A 21,381-nucleotide genomic window follows, 5' to 3' on the forward strand; every position below is an offset into this window, starting at 1 on the left:
TTATTATCAAATAAAGAATTAATTATTATGATTATTGTATTCATAACCTTAAAATGTATGTTGTTTTTTTCTAAATGGGCTTCAGAACTACATATAAGGGTAATCAGGGGCCAAATTACGGCATACGATATCGATCGAAATCTCAATAGAATCTAAATGGAGATTTCGATCGATATCGTATGGCATAATTTGGGCCCAGACCAACATTTTAGAATATAGCGACATAGTCTAGTCTATAGTCAAGTCTATATTTTAGTCTGTAGTCTTGTCTATAGTCTAGTCTATAGTCATGTCTATAGTCTAGTCTGTAGTCTAGTCTATAGTCTAGTCTATAGTATAGTCTATAGTCAAGTCTATAGTCTAATCTATAATCAAGTCAATAGTCTAGTTTATAGTCTGGTATATAGTCTAGTCAGTAGTTAGGTATATAGTCTAGTCTATAGTCTTTTCTATAGTTTAGTTTAAGGTCTATAGTATAGTCCATAGTCAAGTCTATAGTCTAGTCTATATTCTAGTCTATATTCTAGTCTATATACTAGTCTGTAGTCTAGTCAATTCTAAAGTCTATTCTATAGTCTAGTCTATAATCTAGTTTATGTTAGTTAGTTTCAAAGGAGGACGTATATACAATCATCAAATCCGATGAAATACACCTAGGCCTCTATCGGGCCTGTGCACTCCCCCACCAGTGCCTCAGGTGGGAATCGAACCTACAAATCATAATAATTTAAACTATTATCTATTATAATATCTATATCCAGTTTATAGTCTACTTTGTATTCTAGTCTAAAGTCTAGTCTATAGTCTAATCTTTTATCTAGTATGTATGTAGTCTAATATGTCGTCTTGTCTATAATCTAGTTTATAGTATATTCTGTAGTCTAGTCTACAGCCTAGCAGAAAATTTATTTGAGAACTTTAAAACCTAAAAAGTACTATTATCGGAGTATCAAAATTCGGTTTCAGCTAATTCAAGTCTTCCCGGGTTAATTTAAAAACCTCTATGTTAGGTCTGTAATATTGTTTTAACAACATTATTATACTTAATCATCTCAAAATTTGAGACTCAAACAACTGAGAATCATCGATCAAAATAAGAATGGAGAAGATAACTTAAATAAGAATTTGTTAGCTATGCCACCATTCTAATCGCACCTTGATTAGGAACTTGACAATGAAATTAATTCTTTTTCAAATTTTAGTGTCTTATTTATAATAATTTATCAAATTAAACAAATTTGTTTTTAATTTACGCCTTAAAAATTTGCCAAATATTTTAAAGTTCTACTATTAGTATAATTTTTCACTATTATAACACCTTTTTTATTTCCACTGAAAGTTATACATTAGTATAAAACTATACAAACTTACAGCTTAGCGGAGACTACAACCAAAACAGTTTATACAAAATCAATATCAATATTTCACATGGCAACATCGGCACTTATTAAAAAATTATACATTTTAATAATTTTCTTAATAACGTTTATTAATTGTGTATATTTTTAGTTATAAATTGTTGAAATATTAATTTAATATACTAAATTCATTATATTTTATTATTAATTACAAAAAATCATATTATTGACTAATAATTTACAATTTTATTGAACGGGACTCAAAGCATGAGTATAGAAATTTTTCTCCTCTCCCAAACCACGTTTGACAACATGGGGTATAGTTTTTGGTACCATGGTAATACAATCGATAATAGGGCACACGGATACACAAAGAGTACAACCAGTACAGTCATCGTTAATATGTGGAATATGTGTGATAGGATCGAATTCAATAGCTTGATAACCCGAATCGGCACAAGTCATATAACATTTACCACAATTGATGCACAAATCCTAAAATACAAACAAAGTACGTATAATTAAGTACTAATTAATATTAAAGGATCACTTACATCATCTATCAAGGCAACTTTTTGTTGTTTATTATCCAAATTCTTATAGGTGCCAATATGAGGCAAAGCACGTCCTATAATATCCTTAACCTTAGGAGCTGGTTGTGGTACATGACCATTACCATTTTGAATTTTGACATCAACATCACCACTATCGATCTTCCACATGGGACCTTTTTCTTCGCGCATTTTCGCAAGTTTTTCTTCTCTTTCTTTCAAATAAGGACCAAAGAAACCCAAAGTCTAGAAAATAGATCATAATAAAAATATACTCCTGTAATCAATTTGAATAAATTTTTAACCAACCTTATTGCCTTCCCCAGTTAAATGCATAACGGGTTTGCCCTTTTGATGTTTAGGTGTTGGTGGTGATTGTCCATCCCAGAAGGCAGCATTATTTGGTGGTGGATTAGCTTTTAGATACAACAAAGCCTTCAAACTAGTACAATAATCCTCGATCAAAGTGAAATCTTGATTTTGCACCGAAGAACAAACTTGTAAAACTGTAGCACCAGCTTGCAAAAATTGCAAAGCCACTTCTCCCGAGTCAATACCTCCAATACCCAAGATGGGGAAACCAGGCAACTTTTTGGCTATGGATGATATAGCTCTTAAAGCCATGGGACGTGTGGCATTACCTGAAACACCACCATAAGTAGTTTTCTTTTCAGCACCAATAGCTGGCCAAGGGGAGGCATCAGCTTTAAGGCTCATTAAACCTTGTACGGTGTTAATTGCTGATACACCATCAGCTTGGCCTCTTTGGGCAGCCATAGCAATACCCACAATATCGGTAATATTGGGAGTCAATTTTACAAAGAAGGGAATTTTAACCGCTTTACGTACCCATTTGGAAATATTTTCTACTAAGACAGGATCTTGACCACAGGCCAAACCCATGCCAGATTCACCCATACCATGGGGACACGATAAGTTTAATTCCAAAGCATCTGAACCACAAGCTTCGGCTCTGGTAGCCATTTCTGTCCAATCTGCTTCATTATATTGACACATTATACTGGCAATTACAATTTTGGTGGGAAAATCTCTCTTTAACTCTGCTATGGCACGGAACCAATATTCTGGTTTCTTTTCGGAAATCAATTCGATATTTAGGAAACTACCTTGTTGGGGACCATAGTTATAGCCCGATGTAGTACCTCTCACAATACGAGGTGAAACATTTGTTACCAAATCTTTGTCCAGACCAAAGGTTTTAGTTACCACAAAACCCCAACCTTGTTCAAAGGCTCTTCTAATCATGGCAGCACTTGTGGTAGGAGGAGCTGAAGCCAAACCGAAAGGATTTTCGAACTTGATGCCACACATCTCTACCGAAATATCAACATTATCAATATCGGTATAGAATAAAGGCAATTCAGCAGGTGTGTCCAAAGGTAAACCCTCCAAATGACAATGAATACTCCAGGCAGCAATTTTGCCATCATTTACCGATTCTACGGTAGTATCAGCAGAACCAGCTAAATCTCCACCACAGAATACTTGGGGCACAGAAGTTTGTAGAGTTTTGGAATTTAATTTGGGCATATTCCATTTGTCCAATTCTACGGGAGCCATAGCTTCTATTACCTCCATGTCATATAGACCAGAGCCAAAAGCAGAGATAACAAAGTTGGCTTTTAATTTAGTAATTTGTTCTTCATCTTCTATCCATTGATCATTTTCATCCTGTTCGGTACGACAGAATTCCATGCCAATAATCTTATTGTCCTTTACCAATACCTTGCGTGGTGAGAGATAAGGTAAGAATTCACATTTCTCTTCCCTAGCCAATTCGACTTCTTCGGGTACGGCACGTATGCCAGAAGAACCCTTACGAAACACTACAAATACACGTTTGGCACCACATCTCAAGGCAGATGTGGCACAATCGAAAGCTGTATCACCAGCGCCCAAGACAATAACATTGCCAAATAGTTGAGGTAAAGCTTGATTAGCCTTGCAAGCACAAAGTCCTGGCTTAGAACCATCGGCTACTTTAGGCAAAAAACTCTTGGAGGTATAGAAACCCATAGACTCATTTAAATCTTTAAAGATGGGATTTAATTTAGGTTCTGGCAAACCAATACCTAAGTAGACCACATGATCGGTGGAAAGTAGTTGCTAAAAAATAAATTTATTTTGTTTAAAAACTTTATAAAATTTGTTTTATATTTGGTGTACCTACCTGCACCGTTAAGTCCTTAGTGGAAAGAGATCTATTAGTTTCAATCTTAACACCCAAATCCTTTACTAGTTGTATTTCAAAATTAACCACATCCACAGGCAATCTATACTGAGGAATTTCCGAAGAACTCAAGCCACCTAAATAGGAACGCTTTTCGTAAATGGTTATATTCTTATATCCCAAACGACCCAAAAAGGTAGCGCAAGACAAGGAAGCGGGTCCACCACCCAACAAGGCAATTTTCTTTTTCAGCTGCTTGGGAGCCTTAATGCCCGGAGGCACAATCTGTCTAACACCCATTTGCTTAAAGACTTCAGTGGCATATTGCTGCAAACCACCAATGTTAATGGGTCCCTCTTCAGAGGCCTGAAGATTGCAGCCACCCACACACAAATCACTAGTAGGACACACCATACCACAGGTTAGACCCAAGGGATTATCGGAGAAAATAGCCTTAGCAGCACCATAGTAGTTTTTGTTGGCAATACTAGTAATAAAACTCTTAATATCCAATTGTGTAGGACAGGATTTTTGACAAGGAGCATCTGCGCATTTTAAACATCTGGCAGCCTCTTTAAGAGCAGCTCTTTCGGAGAGAGTTGTATGTTTAATGTCTTCAAAATCATTGTTTAGTTTAGGACCGGACTGGAAATTTTTGGTAATACATATATTAAAAATATTTTAAAAAAGATCGGGTATTTATTTCTGGCTCAAATGGATTTGTAGCCACTTGTTACTTACAGCACAACTCCGATCAGGATTACGTTTCCAATGTTTCTTATTAACTTTGGTTTCAGTAGTAGGGACTGCGGTACATTTAGTTTTCACTCGAGGATTTAAACTTAAAAGATTCTGAAAATAATATATTTTTGGAATTAAAAATATATAGTATTTTTGACTTTATTGTGATCACACTTACCTCAATGTCTGGCAAATCTTTGCTTAATAATGCTGGCGGACTCATAGTGTTAAAATCAAAATTCCTTTATTTCAGAACTATAATAAAAGTAAACAAAATACATTATTAATACTTTTTTCACGTATAAAATGTATAAAGTGTGACATAGTTTTAAATACTAAATTACGTATTAAAAATCGTGTACAAGAAATTCTTATTATTTAATTCTAACCAAAACATCGTAAGATGTTTTTTATTAAAAAAAAAAAATATTAACAAAATAAACTTGTCTATTATAAAAAAAACTTAAATATTTTACCGGCTTTTTGGTATTTATTTACATTTTTTCTAGTTTATAACAACAATTTAATAAAAACCTGTTGGTGTCCATTTGGCTGATCGTTTAGCCACTTGTTATTTTTTTTTTTAGAAATTCAAATATTTATGTACATACGTATGAATGTATGTACTATATAAAGTCGTGTGTCAGGCGTTTACGATTTTTAAATTTTTTGGCCAACAGCCAGCTGAACAAATTAAAAAAATGCTAATTCATGTTAATATTTTATAAAAAGTTTGGGATAGGTTTTGTTGATCAGTCAAGGTTAAACAGAGAATATTAGATCCAAATTTTTGGGATTGATAGGATTGATTTTAAAACTTATACTTTATTATTTTAAGTTTTTATTCTGAAGGACTTAAGCCAGAATTGTTTATTATTTATATTGAATAAATTGAATTATTTAATCATAAAGTCACCGACATAGCTATAAAGTGAGTCCACCCACACCTACCGCCTGTAGGGTATTTAATATATGCAAAGTTTTGTTTATGTTTATACCTATAAAAACAATTGTTTTTGTTTAATTTTTTTGCTTAATTAATCTTTGCATAAACAATATATAGAGATACGTGTATGTTTTTATGAATTAATTTAGATTCTAATTTGTTTAAACTTTTAAAAATGTCATACAACGTTATCATTCTAAAGTGGGCACTATCAGTTCGATTGCGACTTTTTTTCTGTTCAGAAAAAAATGGATCATTAAAAAGTGGTCATAAATCCATAAGTGTTTTAGCAAAAATTAAAATAAAATATAAAATTTAAATAAAAACTATTAAGCAGAAAACTTTGAGTGAATTAGCCATATAAATCGACACCTATACCTCGATTTACAGTCCTCACTGTTTAAAATAAAAGAATAAAATATAGGTTAACAATCGAAGAAATTTTCGATATCAATAATCAATTGATTATTATATAATTATCGTTAAACACCGGTATAGAAATTAATTTACCAGTAATTTTTTTAAGACGCATAATAAATTTACTTTTTGGTTTTTTTCCAGTAAATTTGTTTGTGTATCTTACAAAATCAAAATGCCCTATTAGAAGAAGTTAAAATAATGAATAAAAATTTATTTCCATCTACATATACAAACATACATACATTCAAAAATAGGGGCAATTCTCTTTGAGTAGATATGTGATGTAAGTAAAGTATGTAAATAGACAATAAAACGTATTTTTTCATTCAAATTTATTTTGTCGCTTCTAACATATTCTCAACGATTGACCTTAATATGAAATAAAAATTAAATTAATAAAAATTAATATAATAATTGAACTTTTTAACTTATCAGTAATAAATTTGTTGTACTATTTAGTTATAATAAATATTAAAACAACAAACAAATATTTATTTGCAAAACTGAAATACGAAACAAAATTTTTAATAATCTTTTGTTTAGCATAACAAAAATATTTATTAGAATTGAAAAAGAAAACATCTGATTTTAATAAATATAACAAATATAAGTTTAATTTCATAATAGTACATAGTATGTATTATGAAATTTAATCCTTTATACAAATAAAATACCAACATACCTTTTATAGTTTAGAAAATATATATAATTTTCTTAATAAATTTTTAATAAATTTATTCAAACACTTTTTTTTAATACACTTTACACAATTCACGGCTGTATTTTAACGAGAATAAAGAAATAAATTTTGTTCTTCACACTGGAAGCGACAAAATTAAACTGGCCGATTGTTTTGCAAAGAACTACATATGAAAACTTTGTATTAAATTAATTTTTAAATTTTACACAAACAAACAAACAATATACGCTCACAGAAAATTCGTGTGCACACAAAGCTGCCAGATCGGCAAGATTTTTTGAAAAATATTGGTGTTAATTTTGAGAAAGCGGCAACATATTTTACATTTATAATTCGAACTTTCAGGAAATCGTTATATTTTTATTTACTATTTTGGATTCTATAAATTTAGTTCCCAGTGGTATGAAATAAAAAAAAAATTGTTTTTATTTAACAAAAATCTTTTTCTGTTTTCAAAACTAGAAAAATAACTTCAAAGTTTGATTAAAAATTTACTAATAATCTGGCAGGTCTGCGTGTAAGAGCAAAAATCAGTTTGTTAATAAATGTTTATTAGTGTTAGAAGAGTGTAATATGTAATTTTTGTGGATCGTGTGTGTTATACTGTAATAGGCTGGAGATACATAGATAAATAGACATGTACCTCGAAAAACACTTCATTTATATTGAAAATAACATACGTAATGGGGAAAGGTATTTTAAACCGATTTTAATCCAAAATGTTATTTTAATATTCCATTATTTATAGTCTAGTCTATAGTCTAGTCTATAGTCTAGTCTATAGTCTAGTCTATAGTCTAGTCTATAGTCTAGTCTATAGTCTAGTCTATAGTCTAGTCTATAGTCTAGTTTATAGTCTAGTCTAGTCTATAGTCTAGTCTATAGTCTAGTCTATAGTCTAGTCTAGTCTATAGTCTAGTCTATAGTCTAGTCTATAGTCTAGTCTAGTCTAGTCTAGTCTAGTCTAGTCTAGTCTATAGTCTAGTCTATAGTCTAGTCTATAGTCTAGTCTATAGTCTAGTCTAGTCTAGTCTATAGTCTAGTCTATAGTCTAGTCTATAGTCTAGTCTATAGTCTAGTCTATAGTCTAGTCTATAGTCTAGTCTATAGTCTAGTCTATAGTCTAGTCTATAGTCTAGTCTATAGTCTAGTCTATAGTCTAGTCTATAGTCTAGTCTATAGTCTAGTAGTCTAGTCTATAGTCTAGTCTATAGTCTAGTCTATAGTCTAGTCTATAGTCTAGTCTATAGTCTAGTCTATAGTCTAGTCTATAGTCTAGTCTATAGTCTAGTCTATAGTCTAGTCTATAGTCTAGTCTATAGTCTAGTCTATAGTCTAGTCTATAGTCTAGTCTATAGTCTAGTCTATAGTCTAGTCTATAGTCTAGTCTATAGTCTAGTCTATAGTCTAGTCTATAGTCTAGTCTATAGTCTAGTCTATAGTCTAGTCTATAGTCTAGTCTATAGTCTAGTCTATAGTCTAGTCTATATTCTAGTCTATAGTCTAGTCTATAGTCTAGTCTATAGTCTAGTCTATAGTCTAGTCTATAGTCTAGTCTATAGTCTAGTCTATAGTCTAGTCTATAGTCTAGTCTATAGTCTAGTCTATAGTCTAGTCTATAGTCTAGTCTATAGTCTAGTCTATAGTCTAGTCTATAGTCTAGTCTATAGTCTAGTCTATAGTCTAGTCTATAGTCTAGTCTATAGTCTAGTCTATAGTCTAGTCTATAGTCTAGTCTATAGTCTAGTCTATAGTCTAGTCTATAGTCTAGTCTATAGTCTAGTCTATAGTCTAGTCTATAGTCTAGTCTATAGTCTAGTCTATAGTCTAGTCTATAGTCTAGTCTATAGTCTAGTCTATAGTCTAGTCTATAGTCTAGTCTATAGTCTAGTCTATAGTCTAGTCTATAGTCTAGTCTATAGTCTAGTCTATAGTCTAGTCTATAGTCTAGTCTATAGTCTAGTCTATAGTCTAGTCTATAGTCTAGTCTATAGTCTAGTATAGTCTATAGTCTAGTCTTTAGTATAGCCTATAGTCTAGTCTAGTCTATAATCTAGTCTATAGTCTAGTTATAGTCTAGTCTAGAGTCTAGTCCATAGTATAGTCTATATTTTAGTCTAAACCTTTGATAAATTGTTATGTATAAGTTTATATGTCTGTTTTTACCAAAAAAAAATGTAAAAAGTTAAAATAAAGATTTCAAATTTTAACGAGAGTTGAGCGTCAACTTTTTAACAACCGCGAAAAAATTAGATATTTTTGTTACGTAAGTATGAAAAGTATGAAACGTATGTATGAAAGGTATTTCTCAAATGTACTGCTACATACTGATTTATTTAGAAAGTTTTAAGAAATCTTAGACACAAACCGATAATCGATACTAATTTTGTCTTCACTAGTTTTAATATAAAATTAACGTGGCCAGATAAAAAATAAAACATTTGCAAAAAACTCTACAAACTTTTAGGTTTGTGTCTCCACTAATACTTCAATTTAGAACTGATAAACATCAAAAAACTGTTAATATTTAAATATTTATGTAGAAAAACAGTTTGTTAACAAAATGGTTCATAAAAATATAATATATATTATAAATTTAGTAAATATTACAATTATTTTGCATATTTTTATTTCATCTTTCCTTTTCCACCAGTTTTTTTGTTAGCTTCCTTGTTGTCACTCTTTCCCGCTGGTTTTCCGTTAGCCCCCTCATCTTTTTCTTTGGCTTTTCCCTTGCTTTTAGCCGCTTTCTTCTGTAATTGTTTCTGGGCACGCAAATATTTTTTCCACCAACGTTGTAACTTTTTGGCAGCTCGCGTATGAGTGAAAAGAAGAATTTTAGCTTCATGCAATTGCTGAAATTCCCGTTCTTTTTTACGGACCAATTCTTCATAGATGGCATCCTCGCGCTTATATTCTATAAGAAAAATATCAAATTCTTGTTTTTCTTTGTCATACTCTTCTTGAAGGAGTAGTTCCTCTTTGTATTTGTCGTAAATCGTTTGATCATATTTGGTAATCAAGGACTGTAATTGTAGCTGTAATTTATTTCTGAAAGGGGGCTGGAGAAATTAAAAGACATACTTATATGTATATATTTTATTGCTGTAAAAAGTCTTACCTTTCATCTCGGACATTTCTTTCTTGTATCAAATCATCTTTTAATTTACGCTCATAAGTTAAACGGACTTTTTCCAATTCTTCTTCAAGTTCTTGTTGTTTGTTTGTGAAAGTGAAATTGATTTGTTGTATTTCCCGATGACTATTCGAACTAAAGTTGAAATTATAAAAAGTGAATATATCCTAGTGAATTGTTAAATAGTGATCTTACATTTCCTGTTTAACAAATAAATTATTATCATATTGATGAAATGCTAGTTCATCTTCTAATTTCTTAATGACTCCAGTTTTGGCGGCAGTTTTCCAAAGACGATTTAACTTTTTGTTTTGAATTTTACGAGAGATATCTGTAATAATTATGTATATGTAAGTTAAATTGAATATTTTAAATGAATAAATACCTTTTATAGTCTTTTTAACCTCCTCATTAGCTAAATAAACTTCATGCAAACGTTTTTCTTTGGCCAAATCGGCCATGGCAGGTCTATAAAATCTTTCTTGGGTCACTTGATAAACATCCTCAAACGCTTTCAATAAACATTTTTCCGTATTGTCTATATCATCTAACCAGTTGGGTAAAGCCTCAAGAATTTTATAATTTTCTTGGAAATAATCAATGATTTTTAAAAGATAATAATCATTTTGTTTAGGTTCCAATAAAGATACAGTTTTCTGCAAGAATTGGAAAATATAATTTTTTGTATTTTTAATATAGAAAATAATACAAACTTGTCTAGTTCTATAGTCTTGTAACAATTTCAAACAACTGTTATATTCTGTATGATTTACGTAATCCTGTAACATCTTAGGATTTTCCAATATTTTAGGTAAAATTAAGGAAATTTTTAATTTCTCTATGGTTTTCTTGGTCAGAGATAAAACATTATTTATTTGATATTCAAGTTCGATGGGAATTTCGCTTTCTGGAAGAACATTAATAAATGATTTAAGGTTATTGTTTAGTTCATTTCATAATTACTCAGTTTCTCATCAATTTCATGAAAATCCAATTCTGAATATTCAAAGCCTTTGATAGTCGATAAAAGTAAATCAGCAGCGGACATATTGTATTAAGTTTTAAAACTGAAAAGAAAAATATTAAAATGATTGAAATAAGAAAACTTTTCAAATTGAAAAGAAACACACAAAATGTTTCAAATAATTTGAAACAAGAATATCAGTCCAAAAAATGATAACACAATATTATTGTATTATGATCCAATAATCAAAATATGGAAAGCATTAATAACAGAATTATATATGTATGTATGGTTTGAGTAATATAGAATTAGATATACTGATACTTTATAAACTATTTTTTATACCCTTCACCTTTGTGAGAAAGGTAGAAGGTCTGTCATTCCATTTGTAATTTTTACAATAAAAGAATATATATAGATAGCAAAGTCGTTTAAGCTATGTCCGTCTGTATATCCTCTGCTTGCCTGTTTTTTTTTCTGAAGATCCCAGATACCTTCGGCATCAAAATCTGCAATTATGTCATACATGCTTTAAAGAAGATCGCTATTTAAAAATCAGCAAAATCGATCCACTAATAATGGAGATAAGAGCCAAAATCCGAGACAACCTCTAAAAAAAATGAATATTTTAATGCAAAAAGAAAAAACAACAACAACAACTTCAGCTTCATATGGTAAATGATGTTATTGTACTTAGTTTGCAAGAACAACACGTTACGTATGAGAACCATAAAAGGGAACTTTTTCGTTTTTCAAAAGGAACTTTTTGAGTTTTCTATAACACTGAACCTTTAAACATGAAATTAAGCATGTAGGGTATGGAGTAAATTAGAACCTATAAAATGGGTCTTTTTGGTACTTTTAGAGAACCTATAAAAGGGGACTGTTGGTACTAAATATACCACGATTTTTGGTACTTTTTCTTTCTTTAACTGGTACTTTTTGGTTTTTATGCAATATTGAACTAGAATTTTCTTTTGGATACTTCTTCATTCTTTAAATGGTACTTTTTGAATCATTTTTAATATTAAACCTATAAAGTTAAACACTCAGTGCCCTGATTGAATGAAAATCTTTAAAAGTGGACTTTCTGGTACTTTTTCTTTTAAAATTTGGACTTTTTTTACTTTTTGTAATAAAATTTGTACTGACTGTTTTTTTTAATATACTATGGTGAAGGATATATAATATTGTATATAGTATATATTGATCCAAAACAATTTTAAATAAACATTCAGAGTCCAGAGTGAATGAAAATCTTTTTCAACTGATATTTTTTGAATCTTAGAAACATGGAATTAAACAGGTAGAGTCCTGATTGAATAAATATATGGGTTATTTCGTGTCAAATGACCCAACTTTCAAAATGTAAATAAAAATTTTGGAAGCAATGAAGAAATAGCTATCTGAAATAGCAACTTTGACTGACCTAAGTCAGTCTTAGCCCGGCAGTTCTTGACCGATTGTGTCTGACCTACTATCCAATAGTACTAACCTTGGTCAAATTTCATCAAAATCGATTTCTTGAGTTAGGTCAATTAACATGAAATTGCCCATATATAAGGTGAAATTTTTGGTACATTTTCGTTTTCCAACTGTATATGATTCGTCACAGCCGAATATAGAATTCTTACTTGTTGTTATTTAGTAAGTTAAAAATAAATAAAATAAAATTAATATCGATTTGTTGTTGTTTTTTTATTTTAATAGAAATATATACAAATAAAATATTTATAGTATAATATAAAAAATAATATTATAACTCACATGAACAGAAAAAGATACTCAAATTCACACAATAAAGAGCAGGAAAATTACATTTGGGGAAAATATGAAAATCTAAAACTCATATTTTTGATTTCCTTTGTTTTCTTTTAACTTAAACTAAAACCTAAAAGTTATAAATTGAAAGTAATGAAATAAAATTAAACAAAAAACAAAATAAAAATTAAGAAAGTATTTAAAGATTTTGATTTACAAACAAACAAATCAAAATAGAGACTAACGGATTAAAGATTTGGCAAATTCTGCTTAATAAAGGTAAAGAACCAGAAAAAAGGGGGAGAGAGTAAGAGATAGAGAGAGAAAGGAAAGATTAAAAATTTAGAAAATAGTTTGATTTTTCAAATTAAAAAAAGTTATAGGTTTTAAATAAAGTATTTAAATTAATTGCGTTTCCTTAAAGCTAAACGGCCCAAAGGACGTTTGGGTTTAGCTTCTTCTTTTTGTTCTGGTTCAGATTCTTCGGCGGCGGCATCTTCAACTGGTTCAGGTTTTGAGGGTTTGTTCAATTTACGGCGGCTCACTATTTAAATAAAAAAATTAAAGGATTTCATTAACAAATATGTTAAAATTATATTATATGTATGTATTTTTAACTTACAGGCTGAGTTAGGCTTGTTGAAACCTTTTGAGACGGGAGCTGGAGCAGCTACGGGGGCAGATTCTTCAGCTTCTTCTTGTGAGTCTTGGGAAGCTGCAGGTTTGCTGGGTTTGGGTGCTGGTTTTTCAGCTGTAATAAAAAATTTGTTATGAGATAAGTTTCAAACAGGTTTGTTGTTTTTTTTATAAAACTTACATTTGTTTTTCTTAGCAATCATTTGTCTGCGCTTTAGGGAGTTCAAGAAATCATCGTTGGAACGGAAAGGTCTAATTACGGGTCCAATACGCTTAGGTGTTTCTGTTGTTGTGGTGGTGGTAGTTGTTGAGGCAGAATCTTCACCTTCATCGGGATATTGATTGTCTTCACCATTTTCGGCGTAATCACCTTCTTCATCTTCAGCGGGAGCTTCTGTTGTGGTTGTTGATGTTTTGGCGGCTTTACCAACGGGACGTCTTAAGGCAATACGTTTGCCAGCGCCTCCATCTTCAGCTACAGTGAAACTTAAGTGGCAGGCCAAAGCAAAAATAACAAAAAGTAGGGTACTGAAAAGGAAAAAATAAATATTTGTTTTAGGTATTTTAAATAAATAACTCAATATAATGGAAAATTTTACTGCTGAAATGCTCTCGAAAAACTACTTTAGACCAAATTATCTGATTAATCGTATGTGTATGTTCTAGTCTATTCTATTTCACTAACTTTGTTTAAATCTTCCTATAAACTACCGGATTCAATAGTTGAATTTCTTTTAACTTAAATAATCTTTAATCAAAAAATATACAAATAAACTATAAAGACCTTTATTTATTATTTATTGTTATATATTGCTAAACACAAAACAAAAGACTTAAACAACAAACTTGCTAAAACATACACCGGCTTTTGTTAAATTTATTTATTTGTATATATTTTGCTTTGCTCTACTGGGGTTTTTGTTTCTTCATTAAACTTTCAAGTCCTTTCAAATAAACCACAATAAAACAAATTGAAATCTTTTTTTTTTTGTAACAACTCAAGGACGTTCGTTATAATATTTACTTTTTTTCTACTTTTATACCGGATTATTTCTTGTCTTCATTACAGACAAAACTAAAACGACCCATATACATACATATATACATACATACATAAGTATATATATATAGTTAAACAAATGTAAAAAATGTGCATACACATGTACAAATGTACGTATGTACATATGTTTGTAAGTATGTAGACATGATTGGCTGTTTAAGCCATATGTATGGCCAATTGACTATTTGGCCGTTTGGCTGTTTGGCTACTTAGCAATGTAAGTAAGTATTATGCAAATAATAACTAAATAAAACCGGTATTTTAAATATGATTGAATAGAATCTATTTGTAATTCAAAATGTTTGTATTGCAATAGTAGCACATGCCTGCTGAACATTTAGTTACATACCAATGTATGTATGTATTCACATTGATTTGTGTGTATGTTTTTATATAAAAGTAACTATTGAAAAAGCTTAAATGCAATTTAACTTTACATTATTTACAGTTAGTGCTTCAATACACACTAACACTTGCCACTAGACTTCATTTCATGGCAAAGTTTTTTTTTTGTCTAAATAAACATTCTTTACAAAGCTATTTTTAGCGCAAACAGTAATTGTTGTTAAAAAAAATAACCAATAAATTACCAACAAAAAGGTGTTATTTAAGGTGACATTGTCATAAATAATAAATTCTGTAAATAATATTTAATAGAAAAAAATCTAAATACTAAAACTATGTTAGAAAGCCAAAGGTCGTAATTTGAAGATAAAAATTTAATCATTATTTTGCAAAAGCTTTTTAAAAAAAGACATCATACCACTAGAGTTTTCTATAAAACTTTAATGATGTTTTGTGGCATTTTGTATAAGAAAACAGGTTCCTGCTAATAATCTTTCAAACACACACTAATGCAAAAAAAAAAAACCAAAACGTTATCACTTGGAGTAAATTGAAAAAAGTGGTTTTTGTTTAGAAAAACATTAATAATATATTAAATATTTTACAGGTTTATTGAAAACAAAATAATAATAATACAAAAAATCCCCAAGAAGAATAAACAAGATGCGGAAGTTTTGTGTTTTTTCCAAAAAAATCAATTAAGAAAAATAACAACACAAATCCTGCTTCTTAGAAGAAAAAAAAAACAACAAAATATTAAAAACATGTCATACGTGTTAAAATTAAGGCTAGTCTGTTTTTCTGCTGGTTTTAGCCAGAATAATAATAAAAAAACAACAACAACAACTACCATTAAATGTTATACACCAATCAAGTATGTGTCTTAAGTCTTGTAGTCATAATGAAATCATGCCTGTGTCTTAAGTCTTTCTTTAGTTTATTATAGATAAAGAACTTCTGCAGAAAAACCACAAAATCATCTCATCATCAACTTAATTTATATGCAAAGTTGTCTCTAGAAACCATTTAATCTGGAGACAATTTGTTTTCATTTCATTCTTTAAACAGAAATGCCAAGCACGTTTATTACATAAAACAGATCTATTTATTTTTTTGTTTCCATATCAAAAGATATAACTCAAGACCTTGATTTTATTATTCACAAATGACAAACTTAATAATTGCAAATTGTCGGTTATATAATCAAGTAACAAAAAAAAAAAAAAAAAAAAAAAAAAAACAATAATAGTCAAATCACATTAAATTTATAAATTCCCTGATTGAAATCTTTTGTAAAAAAACACCTCTTTTTTATTAATATACTGCAGGTATATTTCTAAGTACTATTTTATGCAAATCACTTGAAACATAAATTTATAACTTCTTCTTCTGTAGTCACGATTTGAAAACGTGACTAATAAAAACCGCTATAAACTTTTTTAATTTTTCTCTTAAAAACAAAAGAAAATACTAGAAATTTTTCGGAAAATATTTTTATATATAAAATAGTTAGTACTTTTATGTTATTACATGTTTAAATTTTATAATTCCTTTTATATAAACAATTAGTCCCAACCTAAATATTTTTTCGCTGCCTTTTGTTGTTGACAAGAAAAACCTATATTTTATTCAAAATTTGACGTTTACTGCATGGTATTACATGTTTTGGGCCAATTAGTGGTATTAACTGGTGACACATATATACATTTTTCTTTTAAACAATTGATAAAAATCCCTGTAGAAATCATGTTTTTTGCTTAAGTCTTTTGTTTTGGCATGACTTACTGAACGATTAAATCTATTTCTAGGGAAATTTAAAGTTTTATATGAAAAGAGAATACTATTAAGTTTTTATACATATACAGACATACATACATACTATCTTGTGCTGGTGTTTCCCCTGATTTTAAATAAATAGCACACCTTAAAACGACGACCAAACAAAGGACCTATTTACAAGCATCTTCTGAGTATTTTACTAACCACAAAACAACAGAAAGGGATTTTTGTTTCTTCATATATGTTCAAGTTCTTTGAAATCATTTTGTTAAAAACCCAAGAATATTTTTTCAAAATTTTTCAATCAGAGCCTTTTTGACTTAGAAGTTCAAAGGAAAATAGAGTCTAATGTGATTTTCCAGTATCCTAAAGTGTTTTAAACACCTGTGAAATAACAGAAAACTTTAAGATTGCAATGTAAGAAAATTTAAATCAAATGTGCACAAACACTACTCCCTCTATTCTGTCCCCACGACCTACTTCACTATTTCTATCACAATGCAGTGCATAAGTAGGAGTCATCCCCTGAGTGCTGATACAATAAAAATGTAGAAATCGCGCTAATAGTAGTTCTATTATAATTTTTCAGATCAGACAGAAATAAAGCTAATATACTGACTAGTCTACATATTAATAACAAACATTTAATAATATATTAATACCGTGGTATTTGGTAGTTACCAAAAGGATCATTCATCTAAATTAACTAATTCAGAGTCCCAATTCCTAATTAATCAGTTACAACACTAGTTTAGTTCAGTACTATGTTTAAAACATGTAAATTTTTAGAACAAAAAAGTTTCCAGGAAATATTCATATTATTTAAATTTTTTACTTTTTGCTAACTTAAGTTTCCTGCTCATGTTTTAGCTCACTTGACTTTCACAAATGATTTTTTTTTCAATAATAAATAATTATAAACACTTGTATTTTAATAACAATAATTTCTAGAACTCAGCTAAAATTATTACATAATAAAAAACAAAAACAAACACAACAGCTAACAACAACCATAATAATAATAACATTTCTAATCTAATAAAACCAAATTAAATCCTGTTTTCTTAATGGAAAAAAAAATGAGAAGAAACAAGTAGAAAAACTAAAAAACTTGATTTAAAATATAATAAATAAATTGTATATGAATATAAAAATTATTTCTGGGTAACGGCTTTAATAGCAAAATCAAAAAGATTAAAGTAAATATAAAAAAACACAACAAGTCCACCCTCCTACCGAAATGACCAGCAAATTACAATTATTGCTGTTAATTTTACAGGTTAGTAAGAGAGAAAAAAAATCTATTAAAGTTTTAGGTTTAAGTGTGTTATTGTAGTTGTCTCAATAAAATTCAAATTAAAAACTCGTAATTAATCTAACAATTTTGCTATGAAATATATTTAAGACAAATGAAACTAAATTTAAATAACGACTCCTAGCGTTTATATAGATATATAGCTATATGTTTGTGTGTATTAAGTTTCATATGAATATTAATATTAATTTTTTTTCTTTCAACCATCAATAATAATTTAAAGCCTGAATAAACATTTTTTTTATTAAAAAAACACAAAACCAGACAGTTTTGTTTCTAAGAAACTAAAAAAAAATACTATTTAATAAATAAATAAATAAATTAAGAAGTTGTGGAACACCGGCAGCATTTTCTGGTTGTCATTATTGCAAATGTATGGGGTTGTATCTGTGTGTAAGTAAACTAAGGCAACCAATCAACTTTAGGCTTATTTGTTTTTGTTTTTGTTTCTATTTAGTTATGGTAGTATGTATGTATGTGTGTGTATTTCTGCATTAAGAGAGTTTTGTTTTTGTTGGTTTAATTTTTTTTTTTCTTAAAGTTTGATAAAGTTGATCCAAACGACCTTGAAAGATATCTTTGTGTGTTTTGTTGTTGTTGCTGCTGTTTTTGCTGCTAGTATTGTTTTTGTTTCTTAATACAAAGTGACATATTAAGTATGACTTTTTTTGTATTTTCTTGTCTTGATAATTGACTGATAATTAAAACTGTATTGCATGTTTTGTAATTCTTGAAATGATTTTCAAAATCCATTTGAAACTTAAACTTGTTAATTATTTATTTAAATTAATTAAATGGTAAATCTGAAGAGTTGAAGCGAATTGCTTTTGAAACATATATTTATAATTTTACACTTTAATACAGATCTGTCACTAGTTTTTGAAATATCAAAAGTATTTGAATTATAACTAGAAATCTTTTAATAATAAGCTATGTTATCTTAATTTCGAATTTATTGTTCAGATACACTGCCGGTAGTTACGATAAGAAGTATATAGATTTTAATGTTAAGACTTAGAGAAGTTATACCTGATATCTCCATAAAACCTCGCATGTTTACTACTTCTAAAGAAGTTATTTAAAAAGCAGTGTTAAATACTTGTACCAAAGAATGCATTCAGGAAATAAACTAATATTACCAAAGGGACCTCAATATCTAAACTTCACCTTATATTTTAATTCTATCCTACAGCTTTTTTTCTAATAGATATCAATAACTATGAACATTTCATGACAATTTTAATTTACTTAATTACTTTAACTTAAACTATAAAAGAAATATTAACCAAATAATTAAGTACTTTTTGAACAAACGTAAATATTTTTTTATATTTTAAACAGCTATAAATACCGCTTTATAATCAACGTTTATTCTTAACAATTTGACGTTGATATTTTTATTGTGAATAAAATTTTCAAACAAAAGACTTAAGAAACAAACTTGTTTGATTTGACATTTAACTTTTCGTAATCGTTAAGACTAATTTTATATCATCACCAACATCATCATCATCATCGCCATCACATGACAGTAAAAAAACTTGTATGTAACATAACAACAGCAACAACAAATAACTAAAATACAAAAGACTCAAGAAACAAACCTCATAATGCTATGAGAAAATGACCCTTGTCCTTTAAAACACACCAAAGCTTATAATAGCAATAACTACACCATTAAATCAACACAATTATATAGATAAATAAAATATAAAAAACGTACAATTAACACACAAATAAACTATAAATTATAAAAATATAAAGTCTTTTTTTATAATAATACTATTCTCAATTTTAAAAATATTTAAATTTCAACTAAAAATTTTTAAATGTAAGTTTAATTAAACACTCACATGTTAAAGAATTTCATTTTGTTTGTGTTATATGTTTATTTTTTTATAATTAAATTTAAAGAAAAATTATTTAAAATATCAGCCTTTTTTAAATGATTTTTTTATTTTTTATTTTATTTAAAACTTTTTTTAAATTTATTTTTAAATATTTCTTATTTTTTGTGAAATTTGTTTTTTGAATATTTTTGCTAAACTCCACCAACTTTAAGTTAACGCTTAGACCTTAAGTTTAAAGCGTGTTAGCTTAGTACAACTTCTTAATAACGACTAATGCTTGATGGTTTGACTAGAGACTCAAGAAAACAATTTGTTTCTTATTTCTTTAACATATTTCGGTTTTATTTTATTTCTTTCTTTTTTGTTTTTGTATTTTAATCGTGTTCAAAAGCTACAAGTTTGTTGAGGTTGCTGGTGCTGTTGTTTGTGCTGCTGCTGATATTCATTGGTGGTGTTGTTTGTAGTAGTTGTACGTAGTACTAGTGCTGCATTAAACAGCAACATTAACACCACCACCACTACCATCATCAGCATTAGCAACAACAAGAAATTACTGTCAAAGCATTCAAAATATAAACTTTGAAATGCTTACAATTTCACTATGGGCCGAGATTTGAATTTTAATATAAAATTTTGCTTCTATGGTATAAATTTTATATCATACAATATAAAATAATGAATTTACGAAAGAAGTCGTAATACTTCTAAGCGGAAAGGATCGGAATTACTCGTGAAGAGCTGAAGAGGCTCAGAATACGGCCTTGAGCTGTGCTAAATCGATAGGGCTCAATGTTAACTTGACGAAGACGGAAATCTTTTCACAAGAAATAAAAACATTTATAAGTATTTGACACCGGTGATGGACAGAGTAAAGTACTTAGTTGTAATCCTTGACCGGAAATTAATATGAAGACACCACAGAGAGGATAGGACAAACAATGCACATCGTTGCTGAAGCCTTAGTCCTACTATGACACATTGGCTTTATAAAAGTGTAATTAGATCGATTCTAACTTATGCTTCAATAATCTGGTGGACTTCTATGGACAAAAAGTGAAATATCAAACTACTATAGGCAGTTCAGCGTACATGATGCGTTGATATAAGTGGTGCCATGAGTACTACGTCAACCAAGGCTCTGGAAACGTTGTTAGATATTCCAACCATTGAACCATATATAAGATATGAGACGGCACGAATGGCTCATAACTTTAGACGGACTGGCCAAAAGCTCTTATAGGACACGTCATCAATGTATACTGGACACATTCGACAATATGTCGAAAACTTTGAAACACTGAGTCAAGATCTAGGTTAAGCGGAACATAAGAGAAAATACCTGTAAGAATCTGTTGCTACACGGATGGCTCAAAGTGTGTGTATATTGAAGACCCAGAAACAGAAAATTACCTACTCACAACACTAGCTTCAAGGCAGAAGTCCGAGCAATAACATAATGTATAAATTGAATTAGAATAAATATGGAGCCCTCAGGGCTTAACATATATACCGACAGCCAGTAGGCAATTAGGGCGATATCAGATGATAAAGTTAAATCTAAGACCGTATTGGATTGTAAGAAAGCTCTAACCGATTTACATCAGTTGCCGACTACTCCCAATTGGTAC

General features: G+C 29.4%; 3 protein-coding genes across 3 annotated transcripts; all 3 read right to left on the reverse strand.

The window, feature by feature from the left end:
- Nucleotides 1–1,531: 1,531 nt before the first annotated feature.
- On the reverse strand, nt 1,532–7,064 carry LOC119599940 (dihydropyrimidine dehydrogenase [NADP(+)]). Its single transcript, XM_037949890.1, has 7 exons — nt 6,890–7,064; nt 5,020–5,096; nt 4,842–4,952; nt 4,101–4,745; nt 2,219–4,036; nt 1,913–2,155; nt 1,532–1,853 (listed from the first exon to the last, which is right to left on the reverse strand). The coding sequence occupies exons 2-7, from the start codon at nt 5,062–5,064 to the stop codon at nt 1,605–1,607; spliced, it is 3,111 nt and encodes a 1,036-aa protein (XP_037805818.1). The 5' UTR covers nt 5,065–5,096; nt 6,890–7,064; the 3' UTR covers nt 1,532–1,604.
- A 2,470-nt stretch (nt 7,065–9,534) lies between these two features.
- On the reverse strand, nt 9,535–11,091 carry LOC119599921 (DNA ligase 1-like). The gene is made up of 6 exons (XM_037949867.1): nt 11,007–11,091; nt 10,757–10,950; nt 10,429–10,699; nt 10,239–10,374; nt 10,029–10,178; nt 9,535–9,958 (listed from the first exon to the last, which is right to left on the reverse strand). The coding sequence occupies exons 1-6, from the start codon at nt 11,089–11,091 to the stop codon at nt 9,535–9,537; spliced, it is 1,260 nt and encodes a 419-aa protein (XP_037805795.1).
- A 1,595-nt stretch (nt 11,092–12,686) lies between these two features.
- On the reverse strand, nt 12,687–20,065 carry LOC119599965 (translation initiation factor IF-2). Its single transcript, XM_037949929.1, has 4 exons — nt 19,757–20,065; nt 13,586–13,932; nt 13,391–13,519; nt 12,687–13,312 (listed from the first exon to the last, which is right to left on the reverse strand). The coding sequence occupies exons 1-4, from the start codon at nt 19,771–19,773 to the stop codon at nt 13,173–13,175; spliced, it is 633 nt and encodes a 210-aa protein (XP_037805857.1). The 5' UTR covers nt 19,774–20,065; the 3' UTR covers nt 12,687–13,172.
- Nucleotides 20,066–21,381: the final 1,316 nt, after the last annotated feature.

The sequence above is a fragment of the Lucilia sericata genome, unplaced genomic scaffold (genome assembly GCF_015586225.1).
Source record: "Lucilia sericata isolate MDLA Ls3-8-SP2 unplaced genomic scaffold, ASM1558622v1 Contig000097F_arrow, whole genome shotgun sequence".
Taxonomy (NCBI): domain Eukaryota; kingdom Metazoa; phylum Arthropoda; class Insecta; order Diptera; family Calliphoridae; genus Lucilia; species Lucilia sericata.